At 48.0% G+C, this 26,199-nt stretch overlaps 1 protein-coding gene across 2 annotated transcripts in view; it reads right to left on the reverse strand.

Annotated features, from left to right (window-relative positions):
* The window catches only part of LOC119441875 (receptor-type tyrosine-protein phosphatase N2-like), a 658,601-nt gene that overhangs the window by 68,187 nt on the left and 564,215 nt on the right, over positions 1 to 26,199 (reverse strand). For both annotated transcript variants that reach the window (XM_037706513.2, XM_049661681.1), the window contains exons 14-15: positions 25,624 to 25,812; positions 2,125 to 2,267 (exon numbers count right to left, since the gene is read on the reverse strand). In XM_037706513.2, the coding sequence (XP_037562441.2) occupies positions 2,125 to 2,267; positions 25,624 to 25,812 (332 nt within the window). The remainder of the gene's footprint in view (positions 1 to 2,124; positions 2,268 to 25,623; positions 25,813 to 26,199) is intronic.

The following is a 26,199-nucleotide window of genomic DNA, read 5'->3' on the forward strand; positions in this document are numbered from 1 at the left end:
TAGTGGTAGGCCGCACTGCCGCGCGCCACTGCCGCGAGGGAAAGCCATTTGTTTGGATTGCCGCGTCGGTGCCCATTTGCATCTCCGTTCGCGCGCCGACCGCCGCGTAGCGCCAGGCACTACACAGCGCAGACCGCTGTTGCACGACGTGTCGCGTTGCTGTAGTAGTATAGCACGCGCAGCCTTTGCGTCGGGTTTCGAGCCTCGGCGGGGGGCAGCGACTAACAGGGACGCGAAACAGCCGACGAGCACGATAATTCTCGCCCGCGCGGCTTAACCGTTTTGTATCAATCTACTTCCTTTTTTTTTCTGTTCCCCGAGTTCAGCCTGCTTTTGTCCGTGTTCGGCTGTGGGGCAGCGTAGTAGACATACGCTCTCGCCATTGTCCTGGCCCTCTCAAAACGAGAAATGCGGGTATACTTTCGATGCCTGTTTCGGTGCAGGCCACAACACGAACTCGGTGAAAGAGAAGGTCGTGCACAAAACACATAGTGTGTATGAATGTAGGAAAGGTCGGCTTCACCCAAACGGGGAGAAATGAATGAATATATAGGCTGCCTCTCTAGAACGTGGTGTTGGATATAAGGCTGGAAGAGAAAAGGTCGTAAGGGGAGCTAGAACAAATGCGTTGCCCCGAGGAATCGCGAACCTGGCTCTTCCCGATAAGTGAGGCCGGAGCAAAACGCACATCGAGGAAATGAATGTGTACTTCCCGAATAGCGGGGCGCGTGACAGTGGTTTAAATGAAGCGCTTAGGGCATGATCACGTGTCGCTCAGTTCGCGGTTTCCGAGCTCCCCGACAGCCGTTGGGCGATACCGGCTTGCCTACTTGTTGTAATAGTGCCCTCCCACTCGTAGTATGACTCAGGAGTCGTCGACCTGACATCTTTGTTTCTTCTCGGAGGAAATTGCTTTATCGGTTCAAGTTTTTGATGAACTGCGGTTCGTGATGGAGTCCTCGTAGCAAGTACGGCAAACCATGTGCGTATGCTTACCTGCGTATGCATAGGATGACACCAGTTTCGAGATATTATTTGCCAAAGTGTGGGACAAAATACATGGGCGTTCCAGTTACTTTTGCGCTTCAATGTATAAAACAGCATTTTGGTAAAAAAAAAAGTTGTCGCAGTTTCACCCGAAAGGCGAAGCATCAATTGCGATAGCAACTTAGTAGAGAGCTATACGGAGTAAGGATGGTAGTTTTATCCGCTGTACAAACTTGGTCATGCAGCAGCACCGGCAACACACAGCACTGTTGTCGACGCCGTCGGCGTTTTGCCCGCGTTCGCACAAAATGCGTGCGGCGTTGGTGACTGTTGCCGGAGCCTCTGATATAAATAGGCACTTGGTGCCGCAGCTAAACGTCGCCTCCCTTCCCTGCCCCCCCCCCCCCCCCCCCCACGGCCTTTCGTGCGTCAGAAGAAGGCGCGTTTGCTCTACATATATGGTGATTGTAAAGGAGGAAAGAGACGCCTACTTCTGCAGCCCTTAAGCGAGCACGGCACAGAACGCGCGTTTGTTCTCCGCCGTGCGTTCACTCCCCGTGAAAGCGCGCGTCCCTCGCGCCCTTTCACTCGCACATACAGCGTTCGGCGGCGCGCGGCGACGATTTCATCTCCATTGACGTCATACGGAACCTCACGGCGACGGCGACGCCGACGGCAGAAATCTGCTTTGGAGTGTCCATATAATTGCTATCGCAATAAAAGTAAGTGAAACAACAGTGCATTTTTTACGGCGAGTTTGATGGCGCATATCTCCAAACTGGCGTCATTCTGGAAATTCATGCCGAGTGGATACGCCTGACAAGCTCACCGGCTACAATTCGTAAATTGCGATATGTGTCGTAAAGTTATTACCTAAGAGGTTAATTAGTTAAATTTTATTAAGTAGTTGAACATGTGTTTAGATTTCTCGCGCTCCTAATGTCCGCCTCTTCGAATAACCCAGCTCAACGATAAGAATTATGCTACCTGCCACAGGCGATTTTTAAAAATTTCGTAAAGCTTAATTTTGAACACCCTGTATATGCGAGGAAATGAATAAATAAAGAAAGAGAAGCATAGGAAAGAGAACAACGCGAGACACGCTTCCTGCACCGGACAGCATGGGACATCTCTCACCAGGATGACGTGGACGACCTGGAGCCGGGCTGCGACGGCTCGCTCTGGGACAGGCTGCTGACTCGCTTGGGCGACTGCGTAGCCACGTGCACGGGCTCGGCGCTCTCGTGGCTCTTGGCGGCCATGCGCTGGCGGCACAGGTCCTGCATCGTACAGCAATACGTCCATATAAGCACTCAAAGCAAAGACTTTGCCGTCAGATTCAAAAGCAAAAGAAATGAGTACTATCGAATGTTACGTGTTTTGTTTAGACGGGGCACATATTGCGAACGTGTCTGTGTTTGTTTCACTTATGCTATACAAATGTCCTCCTCGTGTAGCAATTGCAGTAGTGACCTAACCTAACCTAACCGAATAAAACCTAACCTAACGATTCCTTGAGATGCCGAACGCCTTACGCCTCATTTGTGCGTGGGTGACAGTGGGTGCGGAATGCTACGCCCCAGACATTCGGAAGAGGCACCATTTGCAATAAAATTAAATAAGCTCGTCGCAAGTAATAGACGAGTGGCCCCGGGTGTCATAGCTTGAGAGGTCATCACTATCATCTTAAGTTGCAATTTCGTTTTTGTGAAACCGTGTTTTCGTAGATGTCTATCTCAAAAACAACAGTTCAGAAATTTTGCGAGGTTTGGGCCAGTGACCTGTTTATGTGAGAAAGTAAAAAAAAAAAAAAAAAAGCGGTGAGAAAGCGTCGCATCTGTCTGAGCTACATGAACCGAAAATCTCGTTAATAGGTTCTTCTTTCAGCTCTCGAGCAGGACAAGTTTATTGCATAAATAAAAGGACAAGCATCTTGAAACATCCGTGGAACGAATATTTGAATAGAGTTCGCGTTTTACAGCTGCCCCCCCCCCCCCCCCCCCCCGCCAACCGTCCTCCCCCTTCTTTAACCATGTTATTGTGTTACAGCCTTCAATCGTTATATTCGTGTATTCCAAGCACTCCTGAACAATTTTTGCAAGCCTATACAAAACAACCATTGCAGAAAAGATGGACGATTTTAGCTGCCTTCACGCTGAGTGCACGCGTCAAGAATTCTGTGTACCCGGAAAAGATGTCGGGAGAGAGCAGCGTAAAACGCCGTTGGGTGGCCCTGTGCATGCGCAACTATATAACGCCGAAATTATGCTCTATTCAAACAGCATAAGCAACGCTCACTAAACGCAAGATTCAAATCAGGGATACCGAAGAGTATAAGCTACTATAGAATCTGCGTTCATCTATAGCGTAGCCGCGCACGACGATGCGAGAGTTTTTGGAGTAAACGAGTTAGTAAGGAGGCGGAAAACGCCCATGATGAAGAGTGATCTGTGCGGATCAGCCCGCTTCGCTTTTCGTACGGAACGCGTGGGAAAACGAACATTAGCATAGACGGCTCGCGTTTAGCGGAGAACAAAGTCAAAAAACAAATCAGAAAGTGAAGCGCGGACGCTTTTTTTTTCTTCCCTCGTTATTTTCTTTTCATCGCGCGACACGCTATTATGCACTCGGCAGAGGCAGCCTCTTTTGGCGATCAATCGATTTTCGTGGCAAGGAATTCGGAAAGTTTTTCGTCGGTCCCCCCGCTCTCCGTTCTAGAACCACGATACAATAATAATAAAGATAAGAGGCGTTAAGACACCCTTGAGTACTCCAGTGACAATATTATACCAGTATCAAGGAGCTTGCAGTTTCATAATACGAGTAATTACGTGCGTAACTGCAGCAGAGTAAAATTGAAGCGATGCATGCTCGTTTGGTCGGAGAAAGTGGAGTGTGTTTAAAACTTGATGTAATGCACCACGTTTCAAGTATCCGGCTCATGTTAATTATAGTTGAGAATGAAATCGTCACTGATTTCTTGCACCCTTAATTCTTTTCAAACAGCCGGTGTGCGAGCTGAAACAACATGCGGCCGCTTTTTTTGCTTCCTCAAACATGATTGTCCAGAGTGTTCTTATAGCAGAGCATGAAACGAATGGCGATGTAACATTACGGTTCTATCACTACATTCAACGATTGCAGCGCGCAAGTTTATGTCCCGGGCTACTTCATACAGCTACTTCTATTGGTCCATCCACACAGATATACTAGAAAGGTCGTCGAGATGGTTATCGTGCAGCCTATGCATTTAAAAGTAAGGATGCATGTGGATAAAACGATGTTCTAAGTTTTCAGCTATACGCACCAATGCGTCGCATGCCTTGAGTATACACTTCATAAACTATTTGGTTCTCGCTATCTTCTCCTTAGAGTCGGCGGAACTCGCGAATGTTATGTTATATATACTGTAAGCTGCCGCTCCATCGGCGAAAAGAACGAGTGAAAGACATAGTATGAAATATCAGTTGTCCACGTTGTAATAAATGGGACGGAAATGCGTTAGAATTACGTCCCACCTCTTCGGTGTCACGGATTCAAGATCTGAGCCGCGCTCACCACATTGTAAAAGTGTTGTTCAAGCGCTCACTAGACACACGTCCTGCCTCTTCGAGTAGCGAAGTGCAACTAAAGGTGGTGTATATATATATACAGCTTCCCACACTTCACATGCACTTTTTTTTACAACTCTGACACTCGTAAGGCTCACTATTCACAAGCGATTTTCCTATCCAGTACCGCGACGCTCGTTCTTAATTCCTGGAGTTTCTCACACATTCCCAGTGCACCCACAATGATCCCGATCAGTCAAGAGAACACAGCGCGCACAAGTGTATTGCTTGCCTTGAAACTCGACGCGGAGAGGCTTCGGAGCAAATTCTGAAAGCATCGAGAAAGAAAGAACGACAGCACTAAATGAAGTTTCGCAGGTCGGCGACTTTGACAGAGTCACGGCGTAGTGTGGACCGCACTTCTTCTCGCCACATTTGCCAAGAAAGAAAAAAAAAAAAGAAGGGGGGTCGAAAGAAAGAAAGAAAAAAAAAAAACATCGCGGGCCAAACGCGAACAATCACCACACAGAACACACAGGCTTTATATACACTAGCACTGGGACTTCGCTGGCGCCGCATGCCCTACAGACACAACAAAGGAAGACGAACAAAACAGTAGAGTTTCTGCTGACACACACACAGACGACATCGCGAGTCGGCCATGGCACGCGTCAGGTGGCGTCGCTTAAACGTTGAATCGGAGCCCTAGATGCGACGCGAACTTATCGGCTCCGTGCCGAACAACACGGACGACGGCACGAACCATTGCGGGATACCACAGACGCTGCGAAGCGGCCCAGACCAGCACGGGCGACGTTTTGAGCAGTGGCGGACGCGCTTGCCGCCGCGTCGGATATGAGTGAACGGAAACGGAAGAGAAGCGTGAGGAGGGCGTGACGACGACCACAAAGCGACACACTTTCGCCACGAAGCGCTGCACCGAAGCGCGGAAGAGAGGCAGCCGGGGTAGCTGGCTGTTGTGCGGACGCCGCCGACGTCGCCTTTTGATTGCCACCGCGCTGTACGTCGAGGAGTATCCGCTTCTATAGCAAAGCTGCCACCAACAGACCAAGCGACAGGGTACACGCCCCGCGCTGGCGTTGCTGGTAACGCTTCTGCTGGCGTCAGGGTTGCGTTGGCGGGAACTGCCCTTACTCTTCGTCACTCCTTTCTCTCTCTCTCTCTCTCTCGGGGTTGATTCGAGCCGCGCGCTTATCTCGCTGGCACACGTCGCGGTGTACGGGTCCCGCAGAGGGCGACGGCCTCAAGCCGCGTTCGTATAACTATACGTGACTGCGCAGCGCGTGCGACTTTTCTTTATTCATTTCTTTCCCTGAGAGTTGCTATACGTAGTTATTGATTCTCCTCAATCTGGCCGGTATGCGATCTAAGGGGCACAGGAAAAAGGCCGAGTGTCTTATTTTTGTTTCCGTAAATCTACAGGCGACCGCGAGGTTTTAGGTTGTGGGGAAAATGTGAAAAAAAGAAAGAAAAACTGATTTGGTCACATCTTCACCATTGAACTTAAAAGTAGTGGGTGCAAGTGAAATGGTCGTAAGGGTAAGTACAAGTTGAACTTTTCACTTCAAATAAGAATGCATTATCAGTGACAAAATTTGCCTTTTACGACAATCCCGTACTCCACGAATTCTTAGGTTTCGTCTCGGCTTTAGGCGTCTTCGAGAAAGACGAGCGGCGCTCGTTGTTTTAGGGAAACTATAGTCAGCTTTATGAGGTGCTTCGTTGGACGATGGAAATAAACAAACAAACAAATCAGCAGACCTCAGTGGTTCCTTCGGTAAGAGGGGGTGAATGGGACGGATATGTGTGTGTGTGTCTGTGTTGAGTGAGTGAATTAATGAGTGTTTGCTCGTGCGTGTGTGTGCGGGTCTCTGTGTGTGCGTGTGTGTCTTTGGATCGTGGCACTGTTATGTTATAACCCGCAGGAAGGAGTAATAGGCGTATATAAGTTGGCGGTATATGCAGCACATAGGAAGGAGATAGCACTACGAATTTCCTTCGGAGCTTAGTATAAACTTCCTATCACCTATGTCTGCTACCCCGTTTCTCAAGTATTGGATAGCAAATAACGCAGCTTCCTTGGATAAACTTCACGCCTTTCCTATGCTGTATACTCTCTCGAACGTTTACGAGCTGTTCTGCGTGTTCGCCTGCTTGTTTGACCATTTGATTGAGCTGTATTTCGTGGACAACATGAGCGGCCACAACAGCCACTTCATTCTTTCCTGTCTACTACCTAAACTAACCGTCCAGATTGTGCCTTCAATTCATTAGGTTTCGCAATTGTCATATCAAAGAAAAAAAGAAAAATAAATCAAAGAAAGACTGCGGGATACAGAGTCGGAAGCATTAGAATCCACACAGGCTTCTCTAACGTATTCTTTAGACAACAAGAGCGACTTTTGAAAAGTAATTTGACGCGGGCTCGCATAGACGTTCTTGAAGAATAACACTCGCCAATCGTGATTGCGATAACAGAAAACAACGATTGTTACAGCCTGTCCAAAGTATGTTTAGCTAAACATTTCATGAATTCAGTCATTGATCGTAGTTTGAAAAAAAAAAGCCTCATTCGTATACTCCCCTGTAGAAACACGCATAATCATTTACAAGGAAATAATCACGAATTCACTAACTACTTTTGGAATTCGCAGCAAGTATCAAAGCAACCTATCCTGTTCTACCTTTCCCACTCCATATTTTAATAAAAGTGTTTTTCACCTCCATAGCATACGCTTGTGATGGAATAAATGCAAACAGCCCACCACAAGCTCCGGCCAAAGCAGTTAAAAAATAAAGTAATGAAAGGAAAAAGACTGCGGGCTCAGAGGCTTAAGCCTATACCACACGGCACGTCCCGCCAGCAACCACCAGAGGAAGCCTCATAAACGCCCTCGTGCACGTAGGCGTTGCCTTCTTTGGGCACGGTGCATGACACATTCCCGCAAAAAGCCGCCGGAAGATGGTCGGAGAAAAAGAGTCGTTCCTTTTAGCGAGAGGAGAAGACGACGGAGTAAGAAGAAGAAGACGAAAGAAACTGGCAAAGCCAGCAGCCGACGAGTTAGTTTTCGCTAGCAAACGAATAGGGAAGCGCATGAAAATCAGGGAACAGGCTTTGGCACTCAAGAGGAATCCCCCTTCTCTCCATGGCTTTGCTCCTCCGCCACGCAGAAAAACCACGACGCCGCCACCACCAACCAACGGCTGGCTGGCTGGCTGCAGCCACGCGCTTGCAACCCGGCTCGGTTTCTTGGTACGCACAGCTCGAGGCACGCGCGCGCGCTCTTAGGCCTAATCCTCGAGGAGGGAGACAAGGAGGCAGTCACTGCGCGGGCGAGACGCGCGATTCGCGCAAATCCCGCGAAAGCGGCCAGGCATGCATAGCGAGCGCTTCTTCGCTCCGAGGCACGGCAACGCTGCTGCCGCCGCCGCTGACAGCGAAGCCGAGGCTTGAGGACGCGCGAGGAAACTGTACCGAGGCGCACGGGCGGCAATTCGAGCCCCGGGCGCAAATTGGAAAAAGCGCGCCGCCATCCTCCGTATAGCCACCGTACCTAGATACCTATGCCCTTTCCCGCTCATGCGGGCTCCATTTCGGCGCCGTTATAAGAAGCCACGAACTCTTGAGAGTCTGGATGTAGACACCACCGTTTCTGCTTTTGTTTCTTTTCTGTTTCGAAGCTGAATACAAAGTTCGGTTTCTTAAATTTGTAATGCCTGCTGTAAGGTTGCGCGTGGGCGCTGCTGCAATAGCACGCAAGCACGCATGCATGCACACACGTACAGAGAGAGAGAGAGAGATAGAAAAGAGAGAGAGAGAAAGAGAGAGAGAGAAAAGAGAGAGAGAGTGTCGTTAGAACGTTTGACGGCTGTAATAACCCATCTTCGTCGTTGTATGCTTATAACTACTTTATTATCATATTGCGTGTGGGCTGATCTTAATTAACTTTTTAACAGAAACAATGCGTGGCATGTGCGTACCAACTAGTTCATGACTCTAAAATCAAATGTGTTAGGTAACGTCGCACTTACGTTGAGGTAATAATAAAACTGAATATTGTGCGAAGTAGTTGTACTGATCGCCTCGGCTTGAGCTACTAGACTGACCGCGTGTTTTGTAGAGAGCACTACGACTTTGTAGGCCAGGAAGAGCAAAAGCGGGTGACAGATTGCGACACCACATTCGCAATACCGCACCGACGCGTGGTCTCACAGACTTCGGCAGTGTCTAGCCACAACGTCTGACAGCGCCTGGTTAACGTTAGGTAGCTACCGTAACTTCTCTATAAAGAGAAGTTACATTATAGTTTGTTTGAATATAAACGGGAGGTAACCTGGGCGCTCTTAAACGGCTTATTTCTACACAAAGATGTAAGAAGTGAACGTTAAAATAATGCGAAACCCGCGACGTCGATTCGGTGCTAGGGGCGTCGTGGAACGGGGGGGGGGGGGGGGGGGAGGGGGAGGAGAAAATAAGATGAAAATTAGGCATTTCAGCTAATAAGACATCAGTTTCTCCAAGTGAACAAATGCAGATATACGCGTAGTTGCCGAAGTTCAACATGCTGGATTTGCTTGATGTAATTTAGCGCGTGTCCAAGTCAATACAAAGATTTAGTACTGCGGCGTGATGATACGTACACAGCACGCCAGCGCTTTGCGAAACGTGGCAGTGCGTGTCACGACAGCGCTTTTAGTACAAGGAAACTCCTACGTACGCAAACATATACTGCGCCTTTGGTGTCGCGCTCCTTTTTTTTTTCTTTTTTTTACTCCTTTGTCTCGCGCTCTCCCGAACAAATGAGAACCACGAGAGCAGCACGTGAGGCTCCCCACGTATATACGTGCGCAAGAATTGGATGCGTGCGTATGCAGCTGCCACGCGTACGCATCACGTACCGTTCGTGTTGCGTTCTGCACATGCGCACTTTGTCGAACGTAGCGATCTTACGTACGCAGTACTAAAACTGTCTAATGACTTCGACACGCTCTCGTTCGACGCAGTGGCAACACCTGTCAAGCCACAACGTTCCCTTCTCGTAGTACTGAGTCAAAAAGCTAAGCCATTTTCTGTGCTGTCGATTTGTCAGCATCACGGCAGGACCGCAATAGCTGAAGGCACGTCGCTTTGTACCTTGTCGACACCGCGGTAACACTACGGACTCGCGTCATCGCTCACAGAAATCTGACCCCCCCCCCCAAAAAAAAAAAAAAAAAAACGCCAACAAGTAAAGAGTTCATGCGCAACTTAAGGAGACACTACCACAGACTCGGCAGCAGCCGATGATTGATGACCCACGCCTGGATGCCGAAGTATATACCGCGCGATTTTAAGCGAGGTGTTCGCGCCTCGTATTCTCAGGCTTTCGCCCCAGGTTCTGTCGCACGCTTCACGCGCCAAAGCCCCCCCCTCCGTATTCTCCCACGTCTCTTTCCAAGCAAAACCACTCGCCGCAATAGCGCTTGATATCCCAGCCGTGTCCGACATCTATATTAGCTCAAATCTTTTTTTCTTTGTAATTGTTGCTCTAAAGTTCTGAAAGATGGGGCCTCTTTACTTTGGGTTGGCTTCTGCGCAAAGCATGTAGCTATCTTTGACCACTGTATAGCTTTTATGTCTATCCGTAGACTTTTTTTTTCACGACGTCATTCGCATTATTTCATTTGATTCTTGTTACGACAGAGCAACGCTTCGTTGAGTTTGCTGCAGCGGCCAAGCTGGCACTTATCATACCATGTCCTCGTTGCTTATTGCTCTATCTCAAGCTACTGGGTCATGCTTTCTTCAGACGGATAATAATAATAATCATCATCGTCATCTTTCATGTCCGCTGCAGGACGAAGACCTTTCTCATTGATCTCCAATTACTCCTGTCGACATCTGACACCATCCTATGCCTGCAAATTTCCTTATTTGCTTACACCACCTAATTATCTTGCGTTTCCCTTTAATTGGCACCCATTCTGTAACTCTAATGGAGTACTGATTATCTGCCCTACACCCATTACATGGCCTGCCCAACTCCTGCTGTCCCTATTGATGTGAACTAGAATATCGGCTAGCCCCAGTGTGCTCTCTAATCCACACCTCTGGCTTGCCGTCTCTTAACGTTAGGTTTATTGTTTTTTGTTCCATCGCTCGTTGCGCTGTCAGATGTCTATCCAGCACAAGCTTTCGGTAATCGCAGCTGAAAAATCCCAGTAAACAGTCGATTTGAACTGTATAGGGCGACACAGCTGCATTTATTTTGAAACGTTCGCGTGCTTCGACACGGTAACGAGATAACGCCGGCGAGACTTGCCACCATTGAGCCAATAAACAACCACGACCACTTTTTGGTGCGGTCTGCGTCTACACACCTATGAACATCGAAATGTCGGATGTAGCCTCGGGCTGTATACATGCAAGGACACCGTGTCCATCCAAAGTCTCTAAGGTGCGTTTGTGTACGTCGCTGTAGAGCGCGCTCCGAAATAGGGAACCACCCGAGGAGATGCGCACACTCGAGCGACGAAGCGGAAACAGCACACCGCGGGGAAAAGAAAGCTTACGGTTCGCGTCATCCCATTGGTTGCGTGATGCCCCCGGGTACAGCAACTCGATTACCCGTATGAATACGAGGCATCGAAGAAAAACGCGGAAGGGGGAGGTCGGGGAGGTAGGGTACGGGGAGGGGAAAGGGCGAGGCGAAAAGCCCACGCGCTAGAGACGTGAGGGAGTGATGTAGGAAAGACTTTCCCGTTTATACTGGGCAAACACGGAGAAGGCCGCCACGCTGTGCCCTCATGGCATGTACGCGGCGGCGGCCACTTCAAAATCCATTACAATCCCCTTTCATCCGGGAGCCTTGTCGATGGCTGCGCGCGCGTCCTAGGCCATCTCTGGAGGATGATGCGCGAGCGTCTCTCCACTGGACATCGCTGTTGCACGCACACACACACACACACACACAAAAAATGAAACCGCGGGAGAATGAGATATGGAGAGAGAAAGCAAGTTGAGGAGCATGCCCTTATCGATGTACGTCCGCAGGTCTGAACACGCGCGTATGTGCGTCCGCCGGCGGCCATGCGCACAAAGCGTAAATAAATAATCAGGGACGCCGAGGAGAGGCTTGCATTCAGTGTAAGATGAGGCTTGCGACCCCTCTCTCCGTCTTGCGTGAACCTTTCACTCACTCTCTCTCTCTCTCTATCAAAACGCGCTGTACAAAGGTGAATCAATTTTCCGGCGCATTGCCGCAGCACGCCCGGGAGCCAAGACAAACTGACCTCCCGGGTGGGCGTTTGGACAGCGCGAACGGACTTGCGCGCCTTGGGTTTCGGTTATCGCCAATGTGTTCACAACGCTTGAATGTTGGTGAGAGCACGCGCGAGATCTTATCACAGTTTATTATTATTATTATAATTATTTTTTTATTTTGAGCCCGCGTTGTATGCGTGCGAGATGAGATGGCGGAATGTTGAAATCTCTTCACTAAAGCTCTCAGGTCTATTTTTCACCGTAGGTTCGCATTGAATGTAGCCCGCGGCGTGTTCTGTGTGCACAGACAATACTTGCCCTACACGGTTGGCGACAATCGAAAATCCCCATGCACCGAGCCCTGGTGTTTATTGAGTGTGTGACATGCACCTGAAGCACCGCGTTGAAGGATTTACACAGCACTCGCGGATGCTGGTTCAGATGATGCTCGAGCTGTTTTCATCCGCTATAAGAGCGAATATTATATTGCCATGGACTACGCTGATTGGCGCGCTTTGATGAAACATGTCTTGAGAGCGAAATAGAGTTTGATGCCTGAACGGAGAGTGAAAGAAAGACTTGTGCGAGATGTTTCCTGCTGTGGTTCATAAGGGCTCGGCTGTTTATTTTTTTTGTTTCTTGTTTATTTTTTCACAGGGCCGTATGCCTTCGCTGCAGGACACTTATCAGCTGTATAAGAAGCACAGTGCGAGCGCATCCACAGCGTGTGGTAAACACTTGCACCATCAAGCTCGAAAATGAAGGGCCTAGTTGCGGGCAAGTGATTTCGTCGGCGTCTGAGCGCGAAAATTAGCACTAATTAACAAATTAGGAACAAACTATCCTCGCAATCATCACCTTCTAGCGAGAGATAGGTATTGTAATACGTACCTAATTGGTAGTAGTAACGTAGTAATAATGAGATTGTACCGAGAGCCAGGTATTCCTCTTCAGTTTTCTTACCATGTGTTCTGCATTCTTCCCGCCTCGTTGTTTAACTCAGCTTTCTTTCGACGCGTGAGCGCATATGCTCCCACTTTGAATATTCGCGATGCGGGTGTATGAAGCTCGGCGATAAAAGTTGGCACAGCACCAAGAATGGATGTGCTACGTGTTTATTTAACACACAGTGCTTACGTTGACGACGTAATCAGCTCCGTCTCCTACTCAAGCACCTTATTTAAAAGCATGCGGTAAGGGGCTATTCTGCAATTTTCTTATGACGCCGCCGCTGTCTTGACCTATATACGTAAAGTGACGTGAGAATGGCCTTTCAAGTGGAGCCGAAGAGTGTTCGGTCATGTGGCATGCGTAACCACCGTTTCACGGGGCGTCAGTTGCACAAACAACAATTGGAAACAAATTTCGCCTACGCGCTAGCTAATCCGGTCCTGGGGTGATCCTGCCTAGGCCCAAACGCGGTTGATCGATTCAGCATTTTGTGCGCTCCTTATGCGATAGGGAAAGCGATGAGTTACGCGGGGCTCTTGACCAATCTGTGAAAAACGCATCTCAAGCGCATTTGCTCATGTGTGTGCGCACGTGCGTTTGTGCGCGTACGTGCGTGCGTGCGCGATAGTGTGTGTGTTCTAGATTTGTTTGCGAGAAGTTGAAAGGTGCACGGCCCTTAGAAATGCCAAAAAAAGGAAGAAAGATAAAACAGAACTAGTTACCTCGACAAAGTTACCGTAACATTGAAGCTTATACATTCTTGCAAAACTATCGTTCGCGTTCTTCCCGAGCGACGAAGAAGCGTGGGTACACAGCGTAGCATTGGAGCGAGGCTGGAAACACCGCCAGGGAGCCACTACCGCATATGCTAACAATTTAATGCTCCCCCCCCCCCCCCCCCTTCGGCGGCTCATCTAAACAAACCCGATCCGCGCAATCTCTTAACCGCTGCCCGCGGGGCCGAGAGCGTGTTGACCCGACGAGGGCACAGATTCGCAACGCAGTGATGCGCCGACTCCGTCATGCGCACGAAAAATTGAGAACTCGTTCTCTCGCCCTCTCACCTTTGCGAACCTGCTTTATACTGTGAACGCCGGTTCTCGACGCCCTCTGCAAACACTGTATAGTTTATTCCGAACGCAAGTTTATTCAGCGGGAGCTTTCTGTTGTACTTTTCTTGTTGTTGTTATGGTTGTTGTTGCAGAACGCTGAAATTTGCTACAGGTAACGCCTGAAAGAGTAGTGTGATGATGCTTCACGGGCAATATTTTGCTATGTGGCATGTGGTTTTCGTAATTTGTGGTTCCCCGAATGTCCGTAGGGTGTACACGTGTGTGGGTATATTATTACAGTGTATGGAATTTGGTGAAAAATTTCGCCTCTGACTTCGACATCTAAACTGGTGGCTGACAGCCGTCCTAGCCGAGTGTTCCGTATAACCTTCGATAATTTGATGTTCCTCAAACATCACAGATCCGTCAGCAACATGAAAGCCAGAATTCGACATCGCCTTCTGATACTCTGTGTTTGTGCAGTAGCAGCTTGCGGAGAGCGGAGCTATGGTGACAAGTACTGCAAACTCCTCAATTATCATGTGACATTTTTTTTCTAGTTCATTCGTCCAGGACAACAGACGCATATTAGACGTGATCACTGGTCCTAGGAGAAAGAACGCCAGTTTTGTTGTTGATCACGCACACAAGGCAATCCTTTCCATGATTGCACCTGCCCGAGCACCAATGCACTTTTGTCCAACATAAATCATGACCTTGCATGTAAGAGGAACGCGTAACCCGCTGTTAACTGTGAAGGCACTGACTCTTGGTGCTTTTTGGCTCTGCTGGTACAAATGAAGAACATACCCCTATTTATGGTTTCGGCGCAACGACAAGACAGCCACATTAGGTGCGGCGAATCGAAGTTCTGACGCGCAGGCGCAGTCGCTCATGCCATCGTATAGGCGCCGTTCGTGCCCTCGACCGGACGTAGACAACGTTTTTGCGTTACTGTTTTCGTGTATTGACACGCCTGGTAACAAAAACAAGAGTTTTGTAGCTGTGAGCGCAGTTCCCATAAAATAAAGAGCGCCAATTTGAGGATATTATTTTGTGAACTTTCGTTCAGTTGCACTAATTCCAAGCTATTCTTGGAGGAAGCGTGTCCGTCGTGGCCACTCTTCGGTTCGGCGAAGTTCATGTTGCCTTCAGTGAAGGTTTTACGAAAGAGATATTTTTTTCCTCCCTCTACCAGAAGCGCATAAATATTATTCCACCTTGAACTGTATCGCTTAGCAAGACAGCAACATACTATACGGGATGTTTTTGCGAAGACTCATAAAAAATCGCCTGCGGCAGATAGCACAATTCTACTTCTTGAGCTGGTCTACTCGAAGAAGCGGCGCATTATTTGCACGATAAATTGAAATGTGCACATAATTGACCAACCAACAAAAATCACTAAATTTTTTGCTAATTATCTTACGGCACATATTGCAACTTAAATATTGTAGCCGGTGAGTCTGCAGGGAATATCCACTTGAAAATAATTCTACGGATGACATCATTTTAGAGGTACGCGTGCCATCGAACTTGCAGAAAAAAATGTAATATCATTCCACTTACCTTTATGACAATGTAACTGGACAGCTAATGAATTTCTTTGCAAAGTTGAGGAATTATATTCTCGAGACTGGTGTCATCCTGACAATTGATTCCAATTCAATACGGCTTGCGATCTCCCTGGCTATACAATTTGTCAATTGCAATATGTGCCGTGAGGTAATTAGTTACAAACCTTATTATTTAATTTTCGTCAATCAGTTCATTATGTATTTCGATTTCTTGCGCAAATAATGCCCGCCTGTTTGAGCAATATACAGCTCAAGGATTATAATTGTGCTATCTACCACACGTGACCTTTAACAATTACTTAACGTCTTCGCAGCAACACTCGGTAAATAGGCGCGGTATGCGAAACGTGCCTAAAAGAATGGCTAATCTACGTATATTAAACAAAAGGGCACGCACCGTTCGTCATTGCCCCAGCCGTAAGTGATTGCCAATAAGAGGAGCCGAATAAAACGAGGAAAACCAAACGACGACGACCAAACGACCAGGAAACAAGGCTGGCGATCTGACAGTCGGGCAGATACAGATGAGCCTCCGGCAGTGGACGATAGAGGGAACCGGATTGAAGCCAGCGGGAAAGAGCTCCACAGCAGGGAACGCCGCCGGCGCCGGTGGTGCCACGGTAGGCGCCAGGGGAGAAAACTCGCGGTTCTGATTACTGTCAGAGAGACCTAACCGCCGCTGCACTCCCGTCAGCTCCCTCTCTCGCTACTTCATTTTTTTTTTCTTTTTGTTCGCCCTCGCTATACTTCCGGCGAAGCCTGACAAATGGGCGCCGGCCGCCAGCGGCAACAATTTGGCCGATTCCGAAACGGGGTGAGAGCGTGCCCGGCGGCCGCATTTATCTCCGGGCCTTCCCACCTCCCGTCGCTGGGACGCGTGGGGCAGGCTTGCGTATAGAGCAGTGACGCAATCTCTGGCCCTTGACGCGGTATTCGTGCCGATGTGCGAGCCGGGCACTAGGTGATGTATTTCTGTTTCTCCCGCGCCGAACTTATGGAAATAACAGAACGAGCGGACGAAGTACGTCCAGTCTGCGGTGTTGACAAGGGCGAGTTTGCCTGTGGTGACAAAATTTGGGCGTTTCTTTCGTTTTCCCTTTTTATTTGCAGTAGGTTGTCGAGTCATTTTATTTTTCTTTTCGCTCGTCCATCCTTTTGTAGTAAGTACGTATACTGCCCTCTAATGAAACATCTTATCTAGGGCATATACATAAGGCTACCTTGGAAGCTCCCTCATGGAACGCTACGCGTTGTCAAAAAGGAGGGTAGATGTTCGAGCAAGATGGTAGAGCGATAAAAATGTTTGAATAGTGTGAAACACACGGGAATGAAAGAATAGAACGGGACAAGCGAGTGCTATACTTTGAATCCCACGTGTCTCGAGCTATTTGACTTTTTAACAACGAAAGGAGTGAGAAATGATCTCCTTAGCACAAGGTGGAGCGGCTCAGCTTATGTTAATTTCTTGTACCTGCTGCACTAAGCTGATTTATCTTTCTTCTCAGAACAAATCATGCTTTATTTATTTATTTATTTATTTATTTATTTATTTATTTATTTATTTATTTATTTATTTATTTATTTATTTATTTGCTTATTTATTTATTTAATATCCCGTCACGTTAATTTAACCTGTTGAAAACGAACTATTGTGCTGGTGAAGGATTCAGTCCCACTTTAGTTGCACATTACCCAAAAGTACCACAGCGAGAACTCTGGATCAGCGCCATTACTGTATCTTTTCAGGCTTACGGTAACCTAATTAATTTTCTGTGCACACTCACCGCTCAAGTAAAGTAATCGTGCCCCGATTAACACAAAGCAAGAGGCACAAATAAGAAAGACAAGGAGGCTAACCATGGTCGCGGCCGGTTGGTTACCCTACACGTGGGGAACGACAAAGCGGAAGCGAAAGATAAGAAGGAAGAAGGATAATCAGTGCGCGCATACATTTTCACTTGCGTATAGATCCGACTAATACATATCCGCTTTAAGATAAAAAAGAAATCCCGTCTTGATATAGTGGGAGCACTCCTCCTTGACTGCAGGTCTTCTCTTGCCAAAACTAATACTACTTCCACAAGGTGACTCCTCTTACCTGCTGATAGATACAACGTATACGTATATTGCGAAGCGAATAGAATAACTAAAAAAACTAGTAGGACAGCAGCTGCGAGAGGGAGATATATTTAAAAAAAAAAGAGACCACGCTCTGTATGAGAAGCTGTATTGAGACAGATGACAAATCAATGCTTTCCTCGAGGCGCGGCAGCTGATATCTCTTCTTCGCGTACTAGAAGCAAAATATTCAGTCACAGATTCTCACCGTGGAGGTCTATAGGCACCGATTTAATATACCCAGTCATCAATCCTTCGTGTGCCTAGTTCACAGACATGCTTCACGGACTTTCTTTCATCAATTATGCTTAAAAAAAAAACAAGAACGAAAGAAAGAAGATCTCCAGGAAAAGGGACTGATAAAATCTGGCAGCCTTGAAGCAGCAAGTCGTAGAAATATATACTAGGAGCCCCGTCGAGGTCAGAGCAATCAGTCCTAGGCAGAGTCGATGCACACCGATCTTCGCGAAGGATCGAAGTTCGCGACGTGCGACGTGCCTGCACGCGAACTGTTGCTTTATTGAGGACGGCCCAATCTATAGTACCCGGCTCGTAGTTAACATTCGGCCCCTAAACCTGACGTGACGCCTACGCTCGGGCTATAAGAACCATAAAACACGATGGCACTCTGAGAAGCATTGCCGAGAAAATCATTAGGATGAACAGGCGGGTACGACACAAGCATGGGCTTCGCCCGCTGTTTGCGTGGTTGCAAGCTCGCTCGATTGCACAGTTGTGTGTAGCACCCGTGCTGTGACGTGGAGAACCTCGATCGCTCGCTCCTGCAGTGCAGCGCTTTCGAGGTAATGCGTGAGGAAATCTTGAGCTGCCAACGCGCCTACGGGCTACCTGCCGACAGTGCTGAGATGATGATAAAAACGTTTATTTAAAATAAGAAAGTAAACCATGGGTTACGGGAAGACATGGTCAGGTCCCTAGTCCGGGACACCGTTGGCAAAAGCCGCTGCCCGTGCTCTTTCGATGGGGGCTCGTTGCTCCTCGAGGTCCGAGCTAGACAAGGCCGCCTCCCAGTCCTCCCACGTTGGCTGATTTATTATGGCAATACTGCTATTTTTCTGACAAGCCCATACCATATGGTATAAGTCTGCCTTTTGGCCACAAAATTTGCACAGCGCCGAAAAAGACTCGGGCTCTATGGCGTGAAGCCTAGATGGATTATTAAATGACATAGTTTGTAGCCGACGGAGGTGAAACTCTTCTGATTTATTAAGACCCCTAGCAGGCCCTGGCATTTTCTGCCTCTCAAGGCGCAGATGCTGTAGTATCACTGAGTATGTTGTTAACGGAGAGGGGGAGACAAAGTCAGCAAAGGAGGACGCAGAAGGATCCCGGGGAAGAAAAGCTCGGGCTGAAGCATGTGCACGCTCGTTTCCCTCAACCCCCTCGTGACCTGGTACCCATATCAGCTGCTTCTGTACCCATATCAGCTGCTTCTGTACCCATATCAGCTGTACCCATATCAGCTGTACCCATATCAGCTGCTTCGAGTCTTAGCTTGACTAAAAATTTGGCATGCCAGCGGCGTGATTCTACCACGCATATAGTTTCTATAAGCCGCCTGCGAATCTGTAATAATGTATTCTGACGCGGAGTGTGTAACGGCTGAGGAAATCGTGTGACCACGCGGTCCCTAGCACGAGCGGGAGGCAGCTCGCAAAGCACTGCGTGACTTCCTCGAGCGGTTGGGCATCGACACCCGGCTGCGCTACGTGCTCTACCAGTGCCGGTGTGTGGGGTCGGCTGACTAACCCTGTCGAGGAAGTCACTGCACAAGCAAACTACGGATAAACGTTTGCCTAGAAATTAACTGCAGTAGGGTTTGCCTAGAAGCTTCACGGTAAATTTGTAAACAGTTCCCTTGTTTACTCAATCCTCTAGCCCTGTCGTTTTAACTCTTATACCTCACACACGACTCGGCTTTACGTTCTGGACACTTATAACGAGCTTGTTGCAGTTGAAATGAATTGGACTTAGTCACTTTTCTCTCCTCACCTAGAGCGTTGTACTCTTCCAACACGCGTGCATTTTTTTTTTTTTTGTGGGTGTGACGGGACAATAGAGCGCCTTCTGTCTTGCTATCCATTCTTCGACGCTCAATCACGTGATCTGCGCGCTACAATTTCAGCCACTTGAACGAGAGACGGCTCTCGGATGAAAAGATCCTGTAGAACATTGGTGTAAGCATTCTTGCATGCGCGCCGCCACAAAAACTCTTATTGCGCTTCTGAAAGGTAACGGCACTGTTCGAACGCCTGTGACTGTCAGCGAACATCCCGAGGCGAGTGTATTCGCACCGATTGGTTTATTGTTATTTTTCTTATTCCTTTTCATCACCTGTCTCTTTCATTTTCTCCTTGCTCAAGTGTAAGTTAGCCAACCGGACACGGCCTTAGTTAGCCCTCCTTGCATTTCCTATCTCTGCGCGTTTCTGTCTGGCTGTTTCTCTCTATCTCTGCCACGTGAAAAAGAAATGAAGCCAGTAAACACGCATAATCTGGCACAGCGTTTGTCATTCACCAGCTGCCAAGCTAGGAAAAAAAAAGGAACTTGAATCTAACGTTTACAATAAAGGAAATGTAATTACCTAGGCGAGGAAGATGGAAATAGCGGGTCAGAGACAGCCACCACATTTATGTAAAATATAACTATTTTTACAAGATAAGGCTTTTAATGTGCTCCCTTGACCCGGGCGGCGGGCCAGCAAGCAAGCAGAAAACGCACCGTGCGCGACATGCGAACGTTGCGGCGGCAAAACGATACATTTAAACGAAGGTACAGCGAAGAGAGAGAAAGAGAGAGAAAGTGAGAAGAAGAAACCACTTCTCACCTGATTTCCGCTATTTCGTTCAAATAGGGTCTGACTTCCGTGACCAACGGCAGCAGTGCCTCCGAAAACCATCTTCTTCCCAAAACACTCACCAGCGCAACAAAATGATAGGTTGCGGTTCCCTAGCCGGCAGCGCGTTCGCGTCAAAACGCGTAATTCAAGTTCCCGAAAAAAAGAAACAAGAAAAAAAAAAAGAAACCCGAGCGAGTTTATTTCGTTTTCAGCGGCGGGAAACAAATGGTCCCGAGGAGAGGAAATGGCGGAACGGCGTTTTGCGTGTTGCGGCGGTGAAGTGCGGAAAAGCGGGAGGAAAATGAATAAAGCTCCTCTCCGACAAAGACGGGCAGGGGAGCAAAAGACAACAGCGCGAACGAGAAGGAGCTGTATGTATAGCTCGAGCTGTGTCGTGCCAAACTGCGTGCGCAACCTCTTCCCCACCCCCCTTCCCCCCTTTCCCTACTTTGTGAATTGGAAGAAACCGCCGAGAGCCTCTCCCGAACTTCCCACACTCGAGTAGGCATTGTTGTAATGCGCGATATGAAATTTGTTTACACATTCTTCTCCTCCTCTGTTGGTTTTCAATTGTCTTCCCTCTACAGCACGCGCGGTTGCGGCTGGCGCCCACGCAACCTCAACCTTCTCCCCCTCCTTCTCCTCCCCCTTGCCACCAACCTCCCCTTCTTCCTATTCGTAACCCAATCTTCCTTATTCGCAGCTCGCGTTTTCCCGTGCGCAGCTTCTTTTTCTGCCCGTTCCTAGTTTTGGTGCTGATTTGCGGTTGATGTTTTTGTTCGCATTAGCGGCGAAGCTTTATGGCGTGTTTCACGCCGAAGGCGTTGCGCGGTCTCACGGAGATGAAACAGGTTTTCTCGAAAGCCCATTTGTGCGCGCGCACGACGCTTCGCGTTGTTTGTACTTGTCTGCGAGCGAACCGTGCTTTTTGTTCTTGCGAGTTTTCTCTTGTTTGTCTGTGTGTCGACTTGCACGCGACGGGCTTGGAACCGAACCGTTTGTTTTACCGATGAAAGCGTCAAGACGCGGCGCGCATTTTTGAGGCGCGGGGTGAGTTTTCGGGTAAGCAAGAAGAGCGAGAGAGGGAGCGAAGGACGATTTATATTTTCTAGAAGTAAAACAAAATAAATAAAGAAATACGGTAGTTGCGCTGTGCTTTGACGGAAACGCTTGTTGCGTATGAAAACTAGTTAGAGCAATGAAATGCGGTGGAAATCGGTAGAGACGTGCGGCAAAGGCCGTAGAGGCAAAACTGTGGCTTGCAATACTTTCAGACATATTTATCTTTTTTCTTTTGAAGAGAAGACTGATGAGCTGGGGAACCAGATTGTTCCAGAGACACTCTCTTCTTAAGCGCTTGACTGCCATTGTACAAGAACCAACAGTGACATTCGCTTGCATTCAAATTAATAAATCTCTACAGGGGTATAAAAAGTACCTTGTCGCAAAACCTAGAGCTGTACGTCAGATGTTCTATGAGTGCAACCGCGCAGAGATTTGTTACGGGAGCCAGTAATTTGGCGCAAACAGTAGGTGTACTGAAAAACGAAATGCCAGTGAGAAGAAGGAAAGCAGAACAACAAGGAAAACAGCGTATACCCAGCTCCTGGCTCAAGCTAGAATCTCAGCGCATTGATTGGAGGCAAGTACAGCACGAGCACACGCGCTGAGAATCATCTGCCTCCGCGCGTACGTTCTGGACCGTGGCACCGACCACGTCACAGACGAGGCCGGCGGTCGTGTAGATTGAGGGAACAGAGGGACCAGTGGGATGCTGGTAGGGAGGGGGGGGGGGGAGGTGTTGGTGATGACGCCGGAATGCGCCAATTTGGGCCAAGAATCGGCAGCAGCAGACATCGCACTCGTCGGCAGCCGTGGCACACAGGCGGAGATGGAATACAGGATGGAGCGCTGTCCCTAATAACACGGCCGGAGAGGAGGAGCGGGAGAAAGAGAAACGATGACCACCGCCGAGGAGATCGGCCAGAGGGCCCATCGATTTTCAATTATGGCTACCAGAGCGGCGGACCACCAAGCTCGTGCCGAACTAGAAGACGAAGAAGAAGAAAAGGAAACATCGAGATTGTGGGCGGTGGTGGTGGGGGCGTGCAGGGGAAAGAAACCTGCGGCTAGACCGCACGAAACGATAAAGAGTGACGAGGGAGTGTGAATAAAACAAAGAGACTTCCTGTATTTCCCCTGCTCTGGCTTTCCAAGTATGCGGTGGCCTTTTAAGAAGCGAGAGGAAACCACAGTCTCGGCGAGTGAGGCTACGCGATGGAGATCTGGGGATAGAAGGGTGCCAAAGATATTAAGATGCGTAGGCAAAGATGGACAGTGGCAGGGGAGCCACTGTTCTGCGCCAGATGCTAAATCAGCCAAACGACGGAGGAGGGATGAGGCCATTTGTGACTTTTCTCTCATAATTGTTTTTCTTGGCACAAAGCAAATGGGCCGTAACTCGTGGACTGATTTCATAAATAAATTGCCTCTTTTTTCTCCTTTTTTCTAGGATACGAAGCTTGAAGTTGTGGAAGATCATGTAGTGCATACGGCAGCGCACTTTCAACGTGCCGAAATTTGAATATCGGTTGGAGATGCCCGAAATTCACAACCGAGCACCGCTTTTACATCTCACATTTTTATTGTAAAAATATAATGTTAGCGCATCGAAGTCAATTTAACACTGCTCGTGAAGAAGCTCAAGTGCACGGGCTGCGCTCTGGGATGGAATAACTTATTTTGTGCTTTCCGAAAATTCAGTCCACAGTTGGCCTAGGCAAGCTTTGCCTGGGTATCCAGTAAATGGCCAGGACACAAGGATCTACTTAGCTTGAAACTACTTGACGTTGATAACGCGCTTTGCTGCGTGTCAGAGTTCATTGGCAATTAGCAGATCTCTGCCATTCGTATGCACGCTGAATATACTGCAGCACTACAATACCTGACGCAAATTCGCAAGATTAGCCGCTTCACGCAAGGAATACTTCTCACAGAGAGCAAACTGCTTAAAGGTGGAGGTATATACATCCGGATCTTCTGGGTTCCCGTGCACAGTGGAATTCGAGGGAATAAGCAGGCACACACGTTGGCCACGGCGTGGCGCGTTTAGGAAGGGATCGAGCCTTACCAACTGCGGCTCGAACCATCGGCTCGAACTGAAAAAAAAAAAAAAAAACCCGAGGGAAAGGCACAGTAGGACAAAGAACCTTCGTATAAACCATTATAAGGAATCGCTCATTTCAAGCCTTAGATTGTAAGACTCCGTCGCACTGAGGGACAAACCAAACTGACACGGCAATAAAATTAGCAGCCACCTATCTATGACGTCTAGCGCAGAGTGATACAGCAGTTGATATGGTCATGGCGCCACCGACGAGGAAACGTCGGAGGTGCTTCATATGTTGGTATTATACGGTATCATACTACACGAAATTACAAGCGAATTTTTTAGGAATGCAGACCATTGGCCTTCTTGGGGCAGTAGACCTTCTATTCACTGTTTATCTGTGGTTAAAGCGATGAGAGCTATAACGGCTAGTTCACATTAACCAGGAAGGCTCTCTATCCGAGCCCTCTTGGTTTCAAAAGAAGTAAGGCCCTCTATGAATACGTTTAGCCTCTAGGTCCTGAAGTGCCCATAAGTATTTCTTCTCCCTTGCTTTTATTTATTTCAAGTTGAAGTAAAGACTTTAAATTATTGACTCGGGCAGAAAAAAACATACACGGGTGCTAAGGAGCCTAAGTCAAGAGGTACACCCTACATGCAATAACAAAATATTGCTAATGCAGCTTCTAAAGTATGTTTCTTTTTTTTAATTCTGGCACACACAAGCAAAAATAAGGCAGCGCTGCATGCGTTCAGACCATTCTACGGCCGTTAGAGAACGGTGCACAAAAGCGTTTGTGTAACTGTATAGTATTAGCGTCTGTCGCAAACACAGGAACTAAGAAGGCGTAATGCGATTTCCTTCCCTCACGTGCTGCCTCAATTGGTAAAGTTGCTATCACCCATTCACAGCACAGCCGGTTGACGCAGTGCCTTGGTTCATAGCCTCCGATATACTTTCAAAGTAAGCTTGGTTTTTTCCTGTAAAGCGTGCTTCGCCGCGTCCAAAGCATTACTTAGAAGAAGCCAACTTCTACGTGGCATACGTGCCTGCATGCGCGCGCGCGCGTTTGTGTGTGTGGGGAGGAAATAGAGAACAAATGAGCAATTTGTTTGGGGCGACAACAAAGCCGCATGCCCATTGAATAAGCTAACGCGAGGTGTTAGCGTACTTTTCATGATTTAAGTTGTAGTGATTGTTTATAATGCTTCCATTCACGCTTTAGCATTTTCTGACAATATTGCGACTCTGCACGACGACAGTCTGCAGTGGCGTTTTGATATTTGACTCACCTTTGAGGCGGGGTCAAGACCCGTGCGACAGCCACAAGTACAAGAAAACCCTATACTGTCACTTACGTTGCAGCAACACTTGTTTCTATAATATATTGTTCGCCAATTTCTCAAACGGTACCTTCACATTCGGTGACATTATTTCGACGCAGAATGCTTCGGACAGCTGACTCAACGACTCGATGAAAGACGAGAACAATGCGTTATGTTCGGTTCTCTCAATATCTGTGTGACAGTATTACTAATAGGTTATCTGAGGCTAGAGGGATCTCAGTAACGAGTTGCGCTATTTCACAAACGTTCCTCTGTTCTTAAATCTCAGTACTTACTGCTTCGTTACTCTCTCTTACTACACGCTCTAGGCATGCATGTGCAGCTTTCTGAATTTCGTCCTGGCCATAGTCTTTAAAGTTGCACTTGTGTCCGTCGTTTGTGTGCAACTTGCAGCATTTCCTGCAAAACTTTCTATTTGGGTGAAGGCAGTCACTTCAATGGAAACGAATGTTCGACTGCGACGTCGACATCAAGGCTAATTTCGGATAAATGCTTTGAGATTTCAAAGTTTAGGTTACATTGTTTCCGTCCTTAAAATATTTTGTTATTGGCCTAGGTTTTGAACGGTGTCCTAGGGAACTATTTCAGCACTGTGCGTGCATGGCAAAATCAGCCACTAGATATGGCTGAGAAGAATGTGTCCAGGCAGCTTCTGTATACGATGCTTGAATTGCGAATGACAAGTTAGAACATTTGTGCTGTGTGCAAAGTACGAACCTTCGTATGCGTGAAATTGAAAAATGAAAGAAAAGAAGACAGCGAACATGCAAGAATGATGGACAAGTCCGTCCCTCTAAAGGGTTTCACCTGATAGTCTTGGCTTGGCTCGGTGTCCGGCTGCGCGAGTCCATGCAACTTCTCCTTGGATCGCAGGCTGGCGCGACGCACCAGGTACGCCACGGATCCGGCGACCACCAGCACAAGCACGGTTCCGCAGGCCACCAGCGTTGCCACCAGCATCCGACCATCACTGGGACGCACAAGTTCCAGCTGTGCCTGCGTGAAGGAAAATAAATGTTGCTTAGTTTGAGTCTCCCTGATTTTCGGTCGAAGAAGTAGTCCATACGAAAGCATTGCGATAAAATAAAACTTAAATAAAACGAAAACGAACGCTTAAACTTGAATTCAATATCTCAATACGTATATAGGTGTTTCGCCGAACTTATGTTCAAAGCTGTAGCTATATTGTGCATATGACCCCATGTCAGGTTCAACAGCGCACGTCACACCGTAATGATTGCTTGAAAAGAAATTTGCTGTTTATTCTCATATCTTTCGTGGCTGTTCCGATGCGCCTGGCTCGGAAGAGATTAATGGAAAAAACCATTTGAGTTGGTTTATCTAAACAGATGTATTTCGAATAAATCGGCTGATAGCGATGAC

Source organism: Dermacentor silvarum, chromosome 2 (genome assembly GCF_013339745.2).
Source record: "Dermacentor silvarum isolate Dsil-2018 chromosome 2, BIME_Dsil_1.4, whole genome shotgun sequence".
NCBI lineage: Eukaryota > Metazoa > Arthropoda > Arachnida > Ixodida > Ixodidae > Dermacentor > Dermacentor silvarum.